Source organism: Odocoileus virginianus, chromosome 2, assembly GCF_023699985.2.
Source record: "Odocoileus virginianus isolate 20LAN1187 ecotype Illinois chromosome 2, Ovbor_1.2, whole genome shotgun sequence".
NCBI classification, from domain to species: Eukaryota; Metazoa; Chordata; class Mammalia; order Artiodactyla; family Cervidae; genus Odocoileus; species Odocoileus virginianus.
Window position 1 is genome coordinate 69,665,376 of NC_069675.1, and position 21,203 is coordinate 69,686,578.

A 21,203-nucleotide genomic window follows, 5' to 3' on the forward strand; every position below is an offset into this window, starting at 1 on the left:
TACTGTCCTTACTCCATTAAATAGTCTTGGCACTCTTCTCAAAAATAATTTCACCATATATGTGCTCCTTTATCTGTGCTCCTTTTTAAACTATTAACTCCAGATTTCATTCAAATTTCATCAGTTTATTATTGTCCTTTTTCTATTTCAGAATCCAACCCAGGATACTACATTACCTTTAGTTGTCAGATCTCCTTAGCCTCCTCTGGTCTGTGACAGTTTTTCATGACCTTGATAGTTATGAGTATTGACAAGAATTTTGTTTACTTTAGTTTGATTTAGTTTAGTCTGATGCTGTCTCAAGATTCAACTAGGTTATGGGTACTCGGAAAGAATACCACTAAGGAGAAGGGCCCTTTTGATTTCATCGTACCATCAGGTCTGTGATATCCACATGCCAGCACTATGATGATAACCCTGGGCTCTTAGTTAAGCTAGTGTCTGCCAGGTTTCTCCACTGTAAGGTTGCCTGGTTCTCCATCTTCATACTTTATTCTTTGGAGTTGAGTCACTAAGTCTAGCCCACACTTACCTGGGGAAGGGCATGCTCCACCTCCTGGAGTGTGGGGTCTACACATATTATTTGGAATTCTTCAATAAGACTTCTCTTTTTTTCTTAATTGTTTTGGAAAATATTTTCATCTCCTATGTAGGCTGCCAAGGAGTATACTTAGTTTTGTTTGTTTTTGAAATTTTGCTGTTGATGAACATTTGTTATTTATAATATTTTGCTATTAAAGAGCAATGCTGCTATCATCACTGTTGTACGTGTCTCCTGATAACTCGTGTGCAAGTTTCTTCAGGAAATATACCTAAGAGCGGACATGCTGAATTATAAGCCACGTGTCATATTCAAATGTACAAGATAATGCCAGACTGTTTTCCACAATGGTGGTATCAGTTTGCATTCTTATCAGCAGGTATAAAAAGTCCCTATTGTCCACATTCTCACTAATGCTTAGTGTTCTCAAGTCCTGTTCATTTTTGCCAGTCTGTTAGGCATAAAGTAATACCTTATCATGATCTTCATTTGGTTTTTCTTGATGACTAATGAGCATCTTTTTATGTTTATTCTCCATTTGTGTATTATTTTCTTAAAAAATACCTGTTAATATCTTTTGCCAGTTTTTACTATGCTATCTCTCCTCTTACTAATTTACAGGAATTCTGTATACATCCCAGATCCTTTGTAAAATATATCTATATCATACATATTTTGTAAGATATCTATCCTATAAATATGACAAAGATCTAAGAGAGATATCTCTATCATATGTATATATGATATACCTTTGTAAGATACATATATATATACGCACATTCTTTGTTAAGTTATATCTGTATCTTCACCACATTTGTGGCTTGTCTTCCTACTCTATCATATAAAGAACAAACGTTCTTATTTCAACTTAAGCCAACTTCTACATCTCTCTTTTATGATAACACTTTTACTGTGTGGTTTTAAAAAAAGTACCCATCGCAACCTAAGAGTAAAAGTGGTATTTTTCCCTAAATTGCAAAGAGTTTTTTATCTTTTATATTTAACTTCTAGAGTTAATACTTGTGATTTGTAAATACACTGGTTTACAGCATTAAAAATTCACGTTATATAGAATTTACTAATGAAATCATGGGGAAATGATGCTGGGATCCTCAAATAACCTTTTAAAAGGTTAGCACTTGCTCCCTTGCCCAAACTTCCTGAACTAGAGAATGATTATGATTGCTAGTAACTTTCATATATCTAAACATCATTCACATAAATGGTTGCAGCTGAGACTGCTTCTTCAAAGCATGAGCACATGTTATTCAATGCAGTTTGGTTGTCAAAAAACTGAGAGGATTTTTAGTATGTGGACCAAATTTTTAAAATTTCTTTACACCTGGCAAACAGAAACATCTCCAAACAGTAATAAAATAAATTTACTTCAGTTGGGCAATGGGGAAAAAATGGTGTTATTCTAAAGCAGGACTTTATGTTCCAAGCGGCCTCATGGTAGACCAAAAGTTAGAAGTTACAAATGAGCAGTCCAAGGCAAAATCTGTCCCTAAAACAAGAGAACCACCTCTTACCTCTAATAAAACAAGGCAAGTGGTTCTCAAACTTTTCTACTTTATTAAGGTTATCCAATATGGGCTTCCCTGTTGGCTCGGATGGTAAAGAATCTGCATGCCATGTAGGAGATGCGGGTTAGATCCCTGCATCAGGAAGATCCTCTGGAGAAGGGAATGGCAACCCACTCAAGTATTCTTTCCTGGAGAATTCCATGGATAGACGAGCCTGGCAGGCTACAGTCCATGGGGTCACAGAATTGGACACAAGCAACTAACACTTTTAACAAGGTATTTATACATCTAAACATTTAGATTTTTCAGTGATGCTTAGATTTCAGTAAATTTTCAGTGATGCTTAGATTCTGAACTATTTTCCCATAATTAAGTTAATTTAGGCACACTGGTTTTGTATTTTATAGAAAACGTTTATCGTAAGGTCACAAATACGAATGAGTTATAATTTGCAAATGTTACAAAGGTGATCCCAAATCTCACCTAGTCTCTTTCCAAAACTGCAGCCACTCATTCAGTCCTTAATAAAAATAGAGACCAAACACAATTGCTTGACTTATCACTGTGAGAGATTCTGGTAACTAAGGGATCCCTGAAAGAGTAGTAAGCTGTGATTCTTGGAAAGCTCAGAACACTGGAAAGGCTTAATTGCAAAGTATTGAACAAAAGGCCACAAATTTTGCTTTCCTAAGAGGAGCTGGGAACTAGAGATGTCATTGAATAGTGCATTGAAATGGCATTGCCTAGGCCGAGTGCTGCACAGAAACTCCAGGTCACCTCTTCTGGATCTATTATTTTGGATAAGCTTCCACTATCATAGCATGGCCCTGTAAAAGGAAAAAGAAGTCCAATTAGAGCAATGAAAGGCAATGAACGCAGCCAGTATGGAGGCAGCAGAGAACCATGAGAAAAGTACAGGTTTTGGAACTCAATCCTGACTCTGCCATTCAAACACTGTGAGATCTTGGGAAAGTTATTAGCCACTCTGAACCTCAACTTCCTCTATAAAATGGGGCTCATGGTGCCCACATCAAAGTATTTTTGTGAGCATTAAATTAAGCAATAGCATACAATGTGTGTGTGTACATATACCACACACACACATACATGCATACACATGTGTATCAAAGTCTGCCTAGTAGAATCTGATTTCTAGTAGATGCTCCATAAGTGGTTGCTATTAAAATAAGCCACAGTGGCTTTTTTTAGCTGTATAAAAATAATCATGATACAGTGAATTTGACAACAGTTTTCTTTCTTGTGAGAAAGATGAGAAAAATAGGGGCTTTTTATGTAAAAATGTAAAAAAGGTTACATTATTCACTCAAATCCAGAAAGCTATCAAATAACAGGGTCAGGACTTGAAACCAGATGATTCCAAAGCCTGGTCTCTTCTTTACTACTCTATGCATGTGGAGATGATGAGCTGCAGTCCCACAAAAGTCAAAGGTAGAAAACCCCTTCCCAAGCACTAGGCACAGTACAGTTACCTCCCTAGTTTAAACCTAGTATAGAAATGTATGATGTCACGTGTCTAAATCCTATCTGATAATCATAATCATTCTTTCTTCTGGACTGTTATCAATCCAGTTAATAGTTTAACTAATCTCCCTACTGCTAGATTCAACTCAATCCCCACAATATTTATTAAGCAACTATTATGTATAAGGCACCTAGCTAAACACTGTGTGGGTACAAGGTTTTGCTACATGGTCTCTATCCTTAATCTAGTATACACTGTAGTTCAAAACAAACTGTTAAATATCCTTGATACAAGCACAAGCAAACGAAAGAACAGAGGTGGGAAGGTCTGACCGACTTGGAGTTGTCCTAGAAGGATACATAGTAAGTTAGAATAGTCCTTCTCCTATTTTATTTAAGCTGTGTTATTTTCATGTTCCAAATCTTTTATACTATTCTATATCAGTGATTCCCAACTGCAGTGATTTTGCTCCCCACCCACCCCAGAGGACATTTAGTAATGTCTGGAGATATTTTTGGTTGTCCCAACTGTGTGTATATGGTGAGACAGGGAGAGCGGGTAATAAGGAGGGTTGTTTACTACTGTTATCTAGTGGACAGAAACCATGCTAAACACCCTACAACACGCGGCATAATCCTGCCAGCCAAACAAAGAATTACCTAGCCCAAAGTGTTACTAGTGCCAAAGCTGAGAACTCCTGCTGTAGACCCAGTGATGGATTCCTCCTCTGATCTAATCATGTCTATACAGCACTCACTTGGCTCTTGATGAAACAATGCCGAGTTGAATCTAGTGTCTAGAATGCTCATCGCCTTCCTCACTACCCTTAAACTTCTAGAGGAAAGTAATAACACTGGATATTATTCTTTGTTCACTTACAAAAGCATCTAGTATTAGGTTACTAATTCTTTATGTGCTAGATTAAAAAATTAGGGAACACTCAAAACCAAAGGACACTGACCAATGTGGACTACGCACTATGTACAACGTTGTGCACCAGTTATCTCCCCCAATGAATCTTGGCATAGAAAGATAAGGAGGGTTCCAGTCCTGACCAACCATGGTTTTCCATAAACAAAGTTAGCCAGATTAGAAAATACTTCCGATCATGAAGTCTAAAATATTCTAACCTAAAAATAACTGACCCCTTGCTTTTTCAAAGTCTCTGAGGAAAAGCCATAAATAAAGGCTTTAAAATGCAAGATGTTTATACTTTTACGTATCTTATTCATCTTGGTCAGCAACAGAGAGATTCTGTTATCTGGTGAAAAATCAAATCTGTTTCCAGCAGGGTTAAAAAAAAAAAAAAAAGAGTACAGCCAGCCTTCCTTTGGATTGTAGTCCCACAGTGAAATGCTACAGGTAGGAAGTTTTGTCGGTAGCACAAGTAAAAGAGATAGAAAAAAATCTGTAGAAAACATAATTTTCCCCAGCTAAATAGCAACAAATTATCCAGAGGTAAATTAATTCTCCATTGCATAGTTCAGTTCTCATGAAAGACAATTTTCCTCTTGGAGAGATTTTATAGATAAGGTCTTAAGGTGACTAAATAAATGAATAAAATTTTATTATTAAAGAAAAAAATATATCAAAGTATGAATAATGATAGTGTCTGATGTGGGGATTATAAGTGATTCTAGTCTTATTTTCTACATACTTTTTTTATTTTCCATAATTTCCATAATGAGCACATGTAACTTTTACAAATAAAACCTGTAAACATTATTTTAGGGGGAAAAAAAAGTTTGGATTTAAATAGCTTCTTTCATTCCAAGAACTCTTAGGATTGAAGTTGTACTCCCCGGCCTGCAAAAATGGGCTTTTTTTCCAGTTGTGTGTCATCAGAAAAATCACTCTAAGACTGTTTCGAATTAAGCTAAATCAAACATTCTCGGATGAGTTTGTTTCTAAGAAAATAACTTTCTGGAAGCTCCTATTAAGCTTCTGTGACCTACCTGCCCTCCAGCTGCACAGGCGGCAACCAGACCATACTGGCCTCCTTCCTTCCGTAACCTGTTGGCAGCTGCCATGACCAGCCGACAGCCAGTGGCTCCAAACGGGTGCCCCAGGGACAGGGATCCACCCCAGTTGTTAAACTTCTCCAAAGGAGGCGATCCAACCTGGCTCCCACAAAAATAAACACAAATAAAAAGGTGAGTTTACTTAAAAATCAGGCCAGGCTCTGAGTAACAGGAAGTAATTGCAATAGAGGGAAATAACTTTCTTAAAGACCCACCATATGCTATTTTACTACGAAAGAAATTCCAAATCAATTCTGAAAGTCAAGGGCCCTGTTTATTTTTCATCTGACATCAGAGTGGATGAATAAAAGACAATTTGAATTTTTGCTTTTATTTTTTCCAAAGAATTTCCAGGAGCTATTTTTCAACTAAGAAATAAATATATGAAATAACACACAAAAATTTTCCTAAGAAGCAGCAGCCTTCCTCTTCATATTTTTATTAGCAGGTATTAAAGTGCCAAATATTATAGTGCTTTGGAAATTCAAAGGTTTTTTTTTGGGGGGGGGCTACACTGTGTGGCATGCAGGATCTTAGTTCCCCCACCAGCAATAGAACCCACACCCCATGCAGTGGAAGCACTGCCACCACTGGACTGCCAGGAAAATCCCTCAAGCGTATCTTTTTTTTCCTCAAGCATATTTTCAACCAGAAACTTACCTTGGCTTTTCTACCCATGTAGTTTTGTGCAAACCAATCAGAATCCATGGCCTTCAAATTAGCCAAAATCTGACCCTAGAAAGGAAAATAACTCAATAAGGACCTTCTTGTAGTAAAATCCCTCAAGGCTTTCTTTTTCGCATGAGTTTGTCTAACTTCAGAGCTAAGCAAATCTTTAAATCAGTTTTCAGTGAATATTTTCTAAAGAAACAACCTGATACTTCTGAGGGGACTCAAAGAGATAGCTTCAAAAGATATGTTTTTCAACACTGTGGGTGTAGCCCTGGATTTCCTCCCAGTAGTGTTAAGTCAGTACTTCAAACATAAAGGTCTACTTGTTTCACGCATATTAAACAATTATAGTCCTTTGATATGTGTCTTTAAAATGACTTACTGAGAAAGCTTCATGAAATTCAAAAGCATCAATATCATTCATTGTTAATCCTGCCTTTTCCAGAACTTTTGGAGTAGCATATGTTGGTCTGAAAAAAAAAAAATCAGTGATACGATATTAAAACTTTCATTTTTAACTAAAGAACTCTTTCATATTCCCCAAACGAATTTTACATAGTTACTAGAAGGTCCTCTACTCATTCACTGATTCTACTGTACAAACAAACTGTTGGTGATACAACAGTAAACTGAACAGACATGGCCTCTGCCCTCTGCAGTTGATATTCTAGACTCAGAGAAAGAGATAGCAAGCAAGTAGACAATAAAAGAGAAGGGCAAGTTAATGTGAAGAGCCAGAAGAACACAGAGCTCAAACAGCAGAGCATAAGGGGCATGGCTAGTTAAATGACATGATGGAGGTTAGTGAGGGTACAGCCTTGTGAGGAAGGGAGAGGAGTCTATCTAAACATTAGGAGGCTTTTATAAAAAGCTATTCTGATTGTGTTGCAAAGTAGCAGTATAAAAAAATGCTTATGACATCTTAATGTAAAAAAGAATAAAAAGTTGTATATATATGATAACTGTAGTAGAAAAGTATAGGAAAAAGTAGAAAAGTATAGGAAAAAGTAGAAAAGTGATGAAACTATAAAATGATAACACAATGTAAAGGATTATTATTTTAAAAACCCAACCCACAAAACTATGAGTTCAAAAATTATGAACTCAGTGCTTTATATACTTTTAAAATCTATGTAATAAACATGGGTAACCAATATTTTCTAGACTAATCCAAGAATATACAATGCTACCTACCCAAGTAAAAGCTGATCTTTTGGATCCTGGGACACGTACATGAAATCCCTAGGTAAAAAACAGAAGGGTGAGCTCTCTACTAAAGTAAAGAAACCACAGGAAACTTACTTGAATACTTACTTTACCTGAGATATGCCTTCGGCTTATAACCCATGGCCAGAGCTTTTTCCTCTGCCATAATCAGTACTGCAGACGCACCATCGGTCTGAAATGTTAATTGGAACAAAAATGTTAAATAACTGCAGCCTATCTGGTGCTATTTCTTCAGCCATCTTCTATGCTCTGTTCCTAAATTTACCAATGCATCACACTTACAGAGCGACTCTGTAACAAAATCTTTTCATTTTATCCATCATTAAGTCACAGTTTAGACACATACACACTGACCCATTTCTGGCAGATGAGGGTAGAAAAGTCTATTCAAAAAGTATCATGATTATCAAAATGAATGATGAGAATTGGTAACTCAATATGTATTCATAATAAACTAGAAGATTTTTGCATATGGCACAGAATATGAGGGATTTTGTGAGTTAATCCTCCCCAAAATCTCTTCTTTACTGATTTATTTTTATATTGTCTGGACTGCTTCTCAGCTGTTTCCTGCCTGTGGCTTGTACATGATTTTCTTCAATTTAAAGGCTCTATAACAAGCAAACCAAGCAGAAGAAGAAATAGGTAGACAGCTGAGAATATAAGGACCATGGTCTTCCCTCTCTGGAAACACCACATATGCTTTTTTCCAACTGACAACTGAGAAGCGGGGGACAAATTAGTACTACTCACAAAAGCCCTTTACTACCGTTTCAAAAGAAAAATCTCAAAAAAAAAAAAAAAAACAAACTACAAAAATTCCAAAGGAAAAGAAACTACTCTCTAGAATTGACAAAATTAAAACAATCTCTACCGTAATTTCAGATCATATTTTTGTAACTCAGTAACTCTGAAGATGCTATGCAGCCACTACCAATAAGGTGGCCAGAAAGTCTGGAAACACAGGTGACTATACATAGTAACATCACATTACTATATTCAATGTGCAATTATGAAAAACTGCAATGAATATGGTGCATTAACTGCATCTCTGAAAATCCATGTATCTGTGATATATTACCTCTAATGACTTGTGTTTCCGATTTTTGATGAATAAACCTGAACCTTTTGCACACCTCACAAGTATTCAAGGGGGTTCAGATCTGCCAAGAGTATAACTGATGCCATATGAACCTATCATCCAATTTGGTTTTAGAAATAACCTCCTAACCAGTCCTTCACTGCTCAGGCTTTACCAGGTGGTACACCATCCTGCTAAAATTACCTCAGGCATCCTTTCCTAAACTCAAGAGCAGGCATTAAATTGTCATTTATCAAGGTCAAATATGTCAAACATTTGCCTATGTTTCTTTCTAGACTATGTCTGGGTAGGAGAATAATACTGTAAAAAGAAACACTGACCAGATGAACTATATCCTGAAGACTGCACCCAAGGTAGTAGGAGGAGGGAAATCACATCTCACAAGCAGAAGCAGAATCAAGAGGGACATTTAATAGAGGAGGAAAGAAAAAAAAAAACCAAGCAAGGACATAAGCTACCTGCATATACATAAAAGAACAACCAAAAATGAGAGTAGATTTACTCCATGATGCTTATAGGAAAGTAACTTGGGGGTCAGCATAAAACATAATTTTCTAACAATCAGAGCTAGAAAAAGTATCTTGTCATTCTCTCTGCCTACTTTCGAAGTCTTATGTTGCTCAGGTGCTAAGCTGTGTCTGACTCTTTGTGATCCCATGGACTGCAGCACGCCAGGCTTCCCTGTCCTCCAAGTCATAGATGACTCCCAAAATTCATATCCTGTGTTCCAACCAGGCTTTTCTCCAAAGAGGCCCTTTGCTCTCCTAACTCCCAAAGTTGCATTTGCCATTCCCTTTGCCTAGAAGGCCTTTTATACACTTCTTGAACTGGCTTGTACTCATCCTTCAAGATTACCTGATCAAGTATTACCTCCTCTAAGAAGACTCTCTGACTTACCCAACTATGTATCTTCTCCAAGAGCCAATGCTTGCAGTCATCACAGAACTTTCTCACTATGTTACAGTTAACTTTTTTTTTTTTTTAATATTTATTCATTTATTTGGCTGCACCAGGTCTTAGTTGCAGCATGTGGGATCTAGTTCCCTGACCAGGGATCGAACCTGGGCCCCCTGCATTGGGAGCTCAGAGTCTTAACCACTAGGCCAGTAGGGAAGCCCCTACAGTTAACTTTTTATCTCCAGTGCCCAGCACAGGCAGGCAAAATTTTTTGACTGCTGAAGTGACTGAAGAGAAGAGCTTTTTTTTTTTTTGAGAATGGTTTTTTTGTATTAGAATGGTGACAGGATCAGGTGACTTCTACGCCTTTAAAAGCTGATTCTATTTTAATAGTCTTTGTAGTAAGTATATTTTATTTATTTTTGGCTGTGCTGGGCCTTTGTTGCTGCGTGAGGGCTTTCTCTAGTTGTGGCAAGTGGGGGCTACTCCTTAGTTGCAGTGGGCAGGCTTCTCGTTGTGGCAGCTCTCTCTGCGGCGCAGCACAGGCTCTAGGCGTGTGGGCTGTGGCCGGTGGGCTAGTAGCTGTGGCCGGTGGGCTCTGTAGCTGCGGCTGGTGGGCTCTAGAGCTCTGGCTCAACAGTTGTGGTACACAGGTTTAGTTGCTCCGCAGCCTGTGGAATCTTCCCAGACCACGGGTTGAACCTGTGTCCCCTGCATTGGCAGGTGGATTCTTACCCACATCACCACCAGAGAAATCTGAGTAAGCAGGTTTTTAAGTCTCTATTCGTAATACACACAAGTACATCTATTTTAGGCTTTCTTTTTCAGAATACACAAATATAAAAGATCACTAGTAAACACATATAGCACACATAGTTACCAGGAAAGAAGAATTTGCAGCTGTCACTGTGCCATAGGGCTTGATGAATGCAGGTTTTAGTTTGGCCATCTGATCCAGAGAGGAAGGACGAATGCCGTTATCTTGTGTAACTGTATCTCTTCCTATAAAAATATGAAGTTTTTAACTCTAAGCTCAATAAGCATTATATATCTTCTCCAGAGAAATATGCTTTAAAAATACAAGAACAAATAAAATGTAAACCATAACTATTCACTAAAAAGAAAGCTCTTTATAGTTATCAAGACATTACCAAATATGAAAGCAAACTCTTAAGGCATTTCGGAAATAATCTAAATGATTTAACATTAAAGAGGATATCTTATTTTCTTAAGATATTCATTTACATTTGGCTCTTCTTTACAGAAGACTTATAAATACAGAACTTTAAAAACAGGCATGCACATAAGAACTAAAATATATCTGCCAGACCTAAAGGAGACTTATAGAACATCTCTTTAAAATGCTTACATATGTTACAACAAAAATTGAAACCTGAGTCAATGTTTAAGAATAAAAGCTGAGTATTTTGGAAATACTGATTGGAAAGTCACTTAGGGTTTTTGGAGTTTAGAAGAAATTCAGAACTCCCTAACAATATCAAGAAGCATTCCCCTTTACAAAGCTGAGCAAACTGTTTTACCTGGTACTTTGAAGGGCACAATATCGGAAAGAAGTCCTTCATCCTGTGCCCTTTTGGCCAGGCTGTGAGAGCGCAGTGCGTATTCATCCTGCTCCTCCCGAGAAATAGCAAAGGCAGCGGCCAGTCGGTCTGCAGAGTGGCCCATAGTCTCACTGGTGGAGAACTCACTCACTGCAGGAAGCTGGGAAAGGAGATATTCAGGACCAGGTACACTGTGAACAGGTGCTATATCACACTAGGGTTATCTGGGAAAGTTAAAGTCTACGATCAATCAAGATTGGGACAAGGGAAGTTCTTTGTAAGCAAGGCATCTCTAAAAAGGGTTTACAAATTCAAATCTTCCGCTATTTTTTTCTTCATCTTGACCTAATAATTAACCTTTCCTTGTAACTAACAGAATCTGCAGCTATTAGAATGTAACTGAACCCATGCCATCTTATCGAACACTAAATCTCTGCAGTGGGATGCTTTGGCAATACACGTCTTTATGTTAGCATTCACGAGTCTTACCTCTGGAGATAGGAAATTCAATCTGAATTTAGAAATTACAGAGAGTCGCTGAGCCAGAGTCTTGGCCTTATTGAGATCCAGCATCATTTTCCTCATTTTCCTTGAGTGGCGAATAGGGACATCAGACATTAACTCCACACCACCTGCCACGACCACGTCACACTGGCCGGAAGCAATCAGGCCGACAGCTACAGGGCACAGGCACATGTCATACGCACATGAGCATCTTTTGCATAAATTAACAGACCGCTGGTAATTTTTTTCTTAAATTTAGGCTTGATTTAAAAAATGTACATTAGTTATTAGCATTGTACAACATGTGTAATTCAGGTATTTATCTTTTCAGAGGGATTAGGATAATTTTTTGGAATGACTCAAAATACATTCAATGCACTAGAGAAAAACAATTCATTCAGGCTACAGGGACATCAACTTTTAGAAGTATCCACTGGACCAATTCTCACATAAATCATATTCTAAAGCAGAACATGTGGCATATTTCATATGCTCCCAGCTTCAGTTTCAGCAACAACTTTTTTTCCTATAAAGAGAATTTCAGTTTCTACTACAAGCTAGAGAAAGTCTGGCTTTTAGATGTAAGGCAGCCCCCTGCCCTCTTTACGGCCACCGGCAAGTACTATGTCGCTCTAACTGGAAGCAGTCATGCTGTGCGGAGTGGAGAATGCGCCCATTTCTGCCTCCAGCTTCATTCCCTGCCACCTTTATGGTAGGCTGGCCACTTGGCCTTGATATCACTAAGAGAGCACATGATCACTATATCTTTCAGGTTTCCTGTCTCTTCACAGTAAGGGCTGGTGTTACAAAATGTTCCACAGATTTGCTCAGTTTGTTGTGAGAATTTGTAAATAATTATAAAAAGGCCAAGATGTGGGGGAAAAGTAGAGCCAAGAGCTGTACCATCCAAGTCAGTGATTTATCGCTATGATGATGGTGGAGGGAGGAAGGCCACCATCTTCGTGGGGGAGTATCATGCTAGAATCACCTAATCTTAAAACCTAGCAGGTGATAAACTCCTCTTGCTTCAAATCCAGAAGTATGCCCTCCAGTTAATAACCTCTGTGATAGCCAGCCACACTACTGATGGAGAAATTACATGAATGGTTGTGGTCCTCAGGTATGGAGGGCAAGAAAAAGGTGGAGAACTACTGTCAAAAATCAAAAAATGTAAATGCTACTTTATTTTCTGAAACACAAATTCAGAGATCATGTATTTCTGTTAAGAATAATTTTTAATGATCATAGAAAAGACAAAGGAGAACCAACATGTACCTTCTGCTGTCAAAAAAAAAAACATACCTGTGGTCATGGCTTGGTTGGAAGAGATGCAAGCCATGGTGACAGTGTGAGCAGGAGTCTTGTCAGAGAAGCCGGCTCCGAGGGCAGCCTTCAGAAAATACAGTGAATGCAATGATCACTTATAAAGGAAGTGCAACATGTGAGTGGTGCTGTGAGCAGTACTTCACTATATGGTAAATCAGGAAAGGAGATAATATCTCACAGAGGAATATTTAAAATACAACTAAGCCCATCATGGAAATGGTTTATGAATTTTTTATCTAGCCGTTAATCAACAAGCACTGCCAAATTCCTTGCAGCAATTTTCTAGTGTGGTATACAAGCCTACAGTCCTCTGGCAGTTCACCTCCTCTCTTAGCAATGCTTTTCCCAGCGCTTCTAAGAACATTAATATATAATTTGATTTTAACTCATTTAAAATTTTCAAATAGACCTAAAGTAAACCTGCTACATATGGTTGGTGGAATGATGAAATATATCATGGGGTGAGAGTCTCATGACCTGTGTTCCTGCAGTTATAAGGCTTAGAAGTAAAGCAAAGTCATCAGACATGAAAATAATTTCTAAAGAGTTGACCATTCATGAACAGATTCCCACACAGGTCCCTGACTTGCTCTATGTTCATCTCTACTTTCAGTGATTGCCTGATATTTCAGACAGCGCACTGTCAATCCAAAGCAAAGCCGAGCTGAAAAACATGCCAAATATCCAAAAGTTCAAGTGAATGAAAAAAATTCTGGAAAACTGCCTGGGCCACAAGTGAGTCTCTGAAAAATAAGGACTGGACCAGTTAACAACTAGAAACAAGAAAACTGATCAGGAAGATGACATAAGAGGTGTTTCAAAAGAGAATTAATTTGAAGGACCTTGAGAAAAACTGAGGCCCTCCATTAATCTTGCAAAAATAGAAATAAGGATGTCTATTATTTTATTATACCATTTATTGAGTTAATTACACTGCCAAAAATACAATGAATGCCTGATTCTATTTTTGTTCATGTATAAGAACTGATGCATAGGCACAAAAATAAAATATTCAATACTTATTTTTATAATATTAAAAGTTTCACTTTAAAAACAAAGCTCTCAAAAAATAAATAAATAAATAAATAAATAAAAACAAAGCTCTCAACATCTCATGTCCCCGACCACCACCAGTTACTATGAAACTCTGGTTCCTATTAAGGGAATTAATTTTTTCTAACAATCCTCAGAATACAAAACTTCCTATCATTTGGTAAGATTAACATGCTTCCAAAGCCGAGATTAGAGGGCTGTTTCTTAACTGATTTTCAGCTTTATGCTTCACTTTGCTAAAAACTACCTACTGGCAACTGCACGTCAGGCTCTTGATGTAAACCAATCCAAAAGGAAGAGAAAGGCAAGTCTCCACCAGGAAGGGGAAAAGAGCTCCCCAGTGAGGCAAGGGTAAAGGGCACTCAGGTCGTAATGGCCTGATCCTCAGGCAATCGTCACACCCTTGGCCCCAAGAGACTCAGGACTGAAAGAACTTTAAATAGAAGTGGTTGCTGGTGAACCTTGTCTCCGTGCTTCTATTTAAAGTTTGAATCTCAAGGCAAGCTTAGGCACTAGATGGTGCAATGAAGGGAAAGGAGGAAGATGTCTCTTAGGTAAGTTGGAGACCAGGGAAATAAGCTGAGGCATTCGTTAAAGTCAGGTTCATGGGAACCCAGCATCAGAAGCCTTTCAGGATTTTATTATTACAATGTTACCACAGACAAGAGGTTCTGAAAGTTTTCTTGCTGGAAGTCACAGCAGCCTTCAGGTTGCAAAATGACTTTAAAAAGACATTCTAATGTTCCCTGAATTCAGCCTTTAGCATTATTAGTACAGGGCCAGGAGAGGGATCTACCGCATGTCAATCAATAGCTGAGATTTGCACATGGATATAAAATTTCCAGGAAAAAAATTTAGAAAAAAACAAGGCTTTAATTGTTGAGGTAGAATAGATATATAGAGAAAATTGAAACAGATTCAACATTTACTTTTAAGTGCTCTTTTAAGAGTCACTTAGGTTTTTTTTTCCAGAATATAAGAGCTGAAAATGTATTATGAATAATTTGATATATTCATGAAATTGTCATGCGTGATACAATTAGAAGTGTGAAGATCAAGGAAACTCCAAAAAATTAGGAGGTGGGGAAAAAACCTCTTCCTGTTCTTAATCCTTTCCTGCCTCCCTTACAATATGCAACAGTTGACTATTGTGGACTTGAGTAACACCAGGCCTTCAGCAGTTTGAACATTTACTTTTGAACATTTACTGATGAGTAAAAAGGTGGGACAAAACATACTTCCAGTCCTACTCCTTTTCCTTTCTCTTGGCTGACAGTGGTGAAAGTTCCAACTATACTGAAAGCAATAGTATGGCAAGCACAAACTAGAAATACAGAAAATGCTCAGCACACTGAAATGTGCTTTGGAGCCAACCTTATCCAAATAGCCACTTGCGAATGGAAACAAAGCTCAGAAAACGTTTTTCCAGTCTTCATTACAAAATGACTGTGGGACATGCCACAGAATTGCCAAGGCCTCTCATTATCTCAGTTGCTCAATAAACAGTACATGGAGCTTTGCCAACTGGGGTAAAGGTAAATTCCTATGAAATAGTTAAAAAAAAAATGCCCTATGTGCCCACTAGTCAAAGGGAACAAATGAATAAGCACAACTCCCTCCAACAAAAACCATGGATATGAAATAAGTTCTCTGTAAAATGGAAATTTTAAGTTGACTGGAGGTCACTATATCTCACATTACAAAAAGTCACATCAGTGATGCTTTGCCAAAATCTCTGTTTTCCTAAGAGAAATACAAATATATCCAAAACCAGCTCAAATAATTGATTTGATTTATAATACAGCATAAACATATACTAGTATAGTGTACATCATTTGATTTATACAATTTTTTTAAATATAAAATAATTCAAATAGTAAAATCGCATTTTAAATTAAATATAACTTTAGTGAATTTTAATAGCTTTTAAAGAGTAAATTCTATTAACTAAAATTCAAATTGATTCTCCTATCAATCTCTTCAAACAACATAACATTTGACTCACCTCTCTAGCCACATTGCTTGTTTTCACTTCCTGTATAACTGTGCCAAAGACGATATAATCAACAACATCCTTCGGGACACTGGTCTGATGCAACAAACCCCTGCAGGCAGAAGGCAAAGAAACATTTCATACATTCAAGACAGTGCCACAGATCACCACATAAAACATTACAGTTAACTCTGGTTAAAAGGTTAACTTTGAATTTAAAAAAGTAGAGATTGTGTCTTTTCCTTAATTTGACAAGCATGTGGCACACTATCAAAGACTGATTTAAAAAGTCAACTTTTGATGCTCAATTGGCAATAAAAAGTTAAATAGGAAGAATCATCAATAATTTGGAATATAATCTATAAAAATTCTGAATCACTCTGTTGTACCCTTGAAACTAATACTGTAAATCAACAATACTCCAATAAAAAACGAAAGAAAAAAAATCTGGAATAGGATAAACAGATACATAAACCAAAGTTTTCAGTCAAAAAGAAAAGAGAAACAAATAGAAAATTAAAGAGATGAAGTAAAATCCCAAATATGTTACATTTAAATTTGAAATATCAATATAAACACATCATTTTTTTGAAAGGGAAAGCTGCTCTTTACATAAAAATATCAACCAATAAATATAGGAGGAATAAAAGAATAAGTAAAGTCAAAATTTTATCATCTCTAACGTAATAACTAATCCAGGCAAAAATTATCAATGAATGCTAAAGCCACTTGGTCAAAGGTTGCTGGGGAATATGGTGTTAAGATATCACCTTACAGATGACTTACTAATTGCAAAAGAAAAAAAACACACATTTATCACCAAAAGATCTGGTGGTTTGACCACTCTGACTGAAGAGTTCGATTTAACATTATACATCATGTGCCTCTTGACATGATGCAATAGCCATATGCTTTACCTGTGAAGCATTCTTACCAAAAACTGTTTAACCTGAATCTAATCAAGCTTAGAGATTAACTTTCAGTTTACAGGAAATTCACCGAGGAGAGTTAAATATTACTAGAAAAATATATCCAGAATGTGCGACATTCTACAGAACAGCTGGCCTGGACCTTTCAAAAAGTCACTATCAAGGGGAGTGGGTTGGGGGGATGTCCTAAATTAAAAGAGACTAAAGAGATACATTCATTTGCATAATAATATGAATTTTGACCAGATCCTGGTCTGGGGAAAAAAAAATACTAAATATGGAAAAAAAAAAAAAATGGGGGCAGGAGACCTGGGTTCAATTCCTGGGTCGAGAAGATCCCCTGGAGGAGGACATGGCCACCCACTTCAGTATTCTTGCCTGGAGAACCCCCACGGACAGAGGAGCCTGATGGGCTACAGTCCATGGGGTCTCAAAGAGTTGGACGTGACTGAGTGACTAAGCACAGCACACATGGCAAAATGATAACAATTACGAAAGCTAAATGAGGAATCTTCATGTCTCATTCTAGGCTTCTTTCTAGATAAATAGGGAGGTATTCCACCCCTACCCCACCATGAATATGAAATTCTGAGGATGCTGTACTATGCCATTAGTACACAGTTGGTCTTCTGTATATACAGGTTCTGCATCTGTATTTGCATAATCTGTTCAGCTATCCTCATACAGTAATGAAGTTTCTGAGATAACCATCAAATACACGTATTGGTTTTTAGCCTGATCAATCCAGTCCTACACTGTTTATAACCTGCAGCTAGCTACAGTACATTAAGGAATACTATCATGCCAAGAGATCGTCAAGCCTGCAAAATAAAGATCACTGACATTCACCACCTGCTTGAATTTGTGTAGCACACATGGCTAAAATGAAGACTAGATGAATCTTATAAAATCTACTAAGTGCTTTTTCTCACCGCATAAAGTTAACATATCTTAGCTATGGGAATTCTATTAGACATACTATTTCAAGTGTAAAAACTGGAGAAAAGGGTTTTTATTGAAATAAGATCTAAAATGTAACTGCATTTACTTACAAAAGTGCTGCTCTAGCCAAATCATGTGGCATCAGGTCTTTATATCTGGAGGAAGAAAATAAATAATTTAACCAAAAGCCTAGAGCTTTAATAAAAAATGTTTTTCATTCTATTTGAAATATCTAAAGAAATAAGCTAACCATAAGCTGCTATTAATATAAAAGCACTTAACATCATTTCAAACAAAGAAACAGTATGACTTTGCTATTTGTCATCCTTAAAACTCTGACAAGTCTTGACTCCTTTTAAGCTAAGAACTGAACAAAAATCCTGCCCACTGTCTTACTGTTCAGCATGACATATGGCAAATATTCTGCAAAACTAAACCCCACTGTTTTAAGTTCCCTTTTATTTTTAAAAAATTCATTAGTTATTTTGTGAGGTCTAAAGGGACATGAGGGATATATTAGGACTTTTAAAGAAAACTTGGTTTTGAAGTTATCTAAGGTTTTACAAATTGGAAAGAAAGAACAGAGTTCCTCCATACCCTTCACCCTGCTTCCTCTAATGCTAATATTATGTAAACATGATGCACTTGTCAAAACAAAGAAATTAACACCAGCACACTACTACTCGCTAAGCTTGACCTGACCTCGTCAGTTTTTCCACTATTTCCCTATTACTGGTCTGTTCCAGGTTCCAGTCCATGCATTTACTTATCATGCTTCCTTAATCTCCAATTTGTGACTGTTTCTCAGTCTTTCCTTATCCTTCTTGACCTTGACACTTGGAAGACTGGGGTTATGGACACCAGGGAAGAGTATCACAGAGGTAAAATACCCTCTGCTTCTTATCAGAGTGAATGTGAAAGCAACATAACTTCTTACTAGTGATATTAACTTGATCATTTAGTTGAAGCAGTGTCTGCCAGTTTTCTTCATTATTTTTCCCTTTCTGAACTCAATTTATTAGAAGTGAGTCACTTCTGGCCCTTACTCAAGGGAAGAATTAAGCTCCACTTCCAAGTGAGAAAAGTAACAAAGAATTTGTGGGCACATGTTAAAATCCTCACAATAGTTAATAAATATTTTGGGGGAGAGAATTGAGGCTATGCCAATATCTTGTTCCTTCTTAACCTTTCTCCCCCACTAATTTTAGCATTCATTCCTAGATCCTGGTTGCAGCAGCTATTCCTGTGATGATTTATCTATTTCCCTCATTCCTTCTGTATCTATTAATTGAAACTCTTCAAGAAAGACTTATCTTTTCTCTTTTATTTCTTTATTCAATCATTTATTTATATCAGATTGGATTCATAGATATCTAATGTTTTGAGTTATAGTATAATATTATACTATTATAATTTATTTTATTAATAAAATTTTCCTAATTTTTGTCGTTGGAAGTTATTTTAGGTTGGTCCTGTGTTTTTTGACATGCCCCTTTTTTTAAAGCATTTCTTTACTTTCTGGAACTATGAAATGTTCCAGATGCAGCTGGATTAAATAAGAATATTTATTCTTTAAATTCCTGAAAATTAAAATCTGAAAACTCAGAAATGTTTTTTTTACTGTGAGTCACTAGAAGAACCATCAGTGATTTTAAAAATCTTTTATAGGGAAAACCAGTTCCCTAAAATTTACAGCAGAGTAACTTGGACAAAAGTGTATCAATTTTAAAATGCTTAAACCATAATTATCTGTCATTTTACAATTTTTCTTCTCATGCTCCTGTAACTCCCTCTCAGCCAGGATGCTGAAAGATTCCCACATGTCACTGCTGGGGTATATTCCTAACAGTGCTTCCAAAATACTTCCAAAATATCTATAGGTCTTTCAAGTGACACAAGTTGAAAGCAAAGCAAATTAAGTTGAAAGCTGAAAGCAAATTAAACAGAAAAAAATCTTTTTCCATCTAGAAAATTATTTTTTAGAAGACTCATTTGTTACCTCAATCGTAAGATTAATAATATGATTTAACTATTTGTCTTCTTTATAAATTCTTCTCTCTGCATTATTTTTAGTCATTTTTGTTTTGCACATGAATAGTACCTTAAAATTTTTATTCCTTCTTCTCTATTAACTATATTTGCCTACCATTACTCAACATTCTTCTCTGTGCTATTAAATTACTCATGAACTTTATCTTCTTCCTCAATTAGGATTCTAAATTAAACTAAAACATAATAATAAAAAATAACAAATGGAATAAAACCTATACCAATGTGCTGAATATCTCAAATCAAATTTCACCTTTGATAGTTTGATACCAACTATCAAAGGAAATGTGTAAATGGTATCTTTGAGCATGTTCATATTTTTTCAGCGGCTAGTGAAACAGTTAGACTCAAACTTCTACACAGTATACAAACAACGTTTACTAAAAAATGGCCTTTCTAGTCAAGAATTTCCTTCTCTTGATGGAAGTTTCTTTTCCTATCCTGCTGCTGCTAAATACAACAAGGATCCCCTCACATTATTTTTCTGCTGCTAAAGCTTCAGATTCTTACTCTTACTACTGTTGTGTCCATACAAGAAAGGTATCATATTGAGAAGGTGAAGAATCTTCACCATTTACTTACCTAAGAAGATACTCTCTAGGTCCTAAACCACTGTTTAAAAACGAACGTTTCTTGTTTCTGTATGTACATGCATGCATGCCTGCACATACATATACATACATACACATGCATACACACGTCCATATCTTTCATAAATGGTGGCATTATACACAATGCTCTGAACTTTGCTTTTTACACCTAACATATCTCCAAGATATTTCCATATTAGTATAGAAAGGTCTCATTATTTTTAGCAGATAACTTTTCTTAGCTTGTTTTTAAGTTAGTGACTGCTAGTTCAAAACGTGAACATCAAAATAATCTTAAGAGAATATAACTAATGTTTCATTTAATTTTCACTTAGTTCCCAAAGTCCATCATCAACTTTTAGACAGACTGGGCCTCAGCTGGGAACAGAAAAGGAGAAAGGAAATCTAGGGGGAACAGTAGTTAGGTTCTGGGGGACTTGAGGGTTGGTCTAGGACCATTGTTATTTCATATATTTGGGACTGTGCTGTACAATGATTTGGACCAGTCCATCAACTCCAATTCTGATAACTTCCAGAAAGCCAAAGCAGCAGATTAAAGTCCCTTCAAGGTGCCCACAGGCCCATGGCCTTAGTATTTAAACTTCTGAAGAGGCACAGAAACAATGTATTTCTCTCCAGATGGGGAAAGGGCATCTGTTGGAAGCAAGCTACCTAGTCCCACACTAGGTCTTCAAAATACAGCTAGTTCAGTCTAACACTACACTAGACTAGCTCATGAGAAAAGATGAAAAACAGATTCTGCCACGCTATTTCACTACTGAATTA

The 21,203-nt window shown here is 36.7% G+C and overlaps 1 protein-coding gene across 3 annotated transcripts in view; it reads right to left on the minus strand.

Moving 5' to 3' along the window:
• Positions 1–1,905: 1,905 nt before the first annotated feature.
• The window catches only part of HADHB (hydroxyacyl-CoA dehydrogenase trifunctional multienzyme complex subunit beta), a 28,259-nt gene continuing 8,961 nt past the window's right edge, over positions 1,906–21,203 (minus strand). For 2 of the 3 annotated variants that reach the window (XM_020913850.2, XM_020913849.2), the window contains exons 5-15: positions 17,889–17,933; positions 15,920–16,019; positions 12,838–12,925; positions 11,521–11,708; positions 11,011–11,191; positions 10,350–10,471; positions 7,563–7,642; positions 7,438–7,485; positions 6,626–6,713; positions 6,232–6,306; positions 5,443–5,670 (exon numbers count right to left, since the gene is read on the minus strand). In XM_020913850.2, the coding sequence (XP_020769509.1) occupies positions 5,458–5,670; positions 6,232–6,306; positions 6,626–6,713; positions 7,438–7,485; positions 7,563–7,642; positions 10,350–10,471; positions 11,011–11,191; positions 11,521–11,708; positions 12,838–12,925; positions 15,920–16,019; positions 17,889–17,933 (1,228 nt within the window). In that variant the 3' untranslated portion in view covers positions 5,443–5,457. Of the gene's footprint in view, positions 2,895–5,442; positions 5,671–6,231; positions 6,307–6,625; positions 6,714–7,437; positions 7,486–7,562; positions 7,643–10,349; positions 10,472–11,010; positions 11,192–11,520; positions 11,709–12,837; positions 12,926–15,919; positions 16,020–17,888; positions 17,934–21,203 lie in introns of those variants that run through there. The other variant, XM_020913847.2, reaches the window with a different exon arrangement.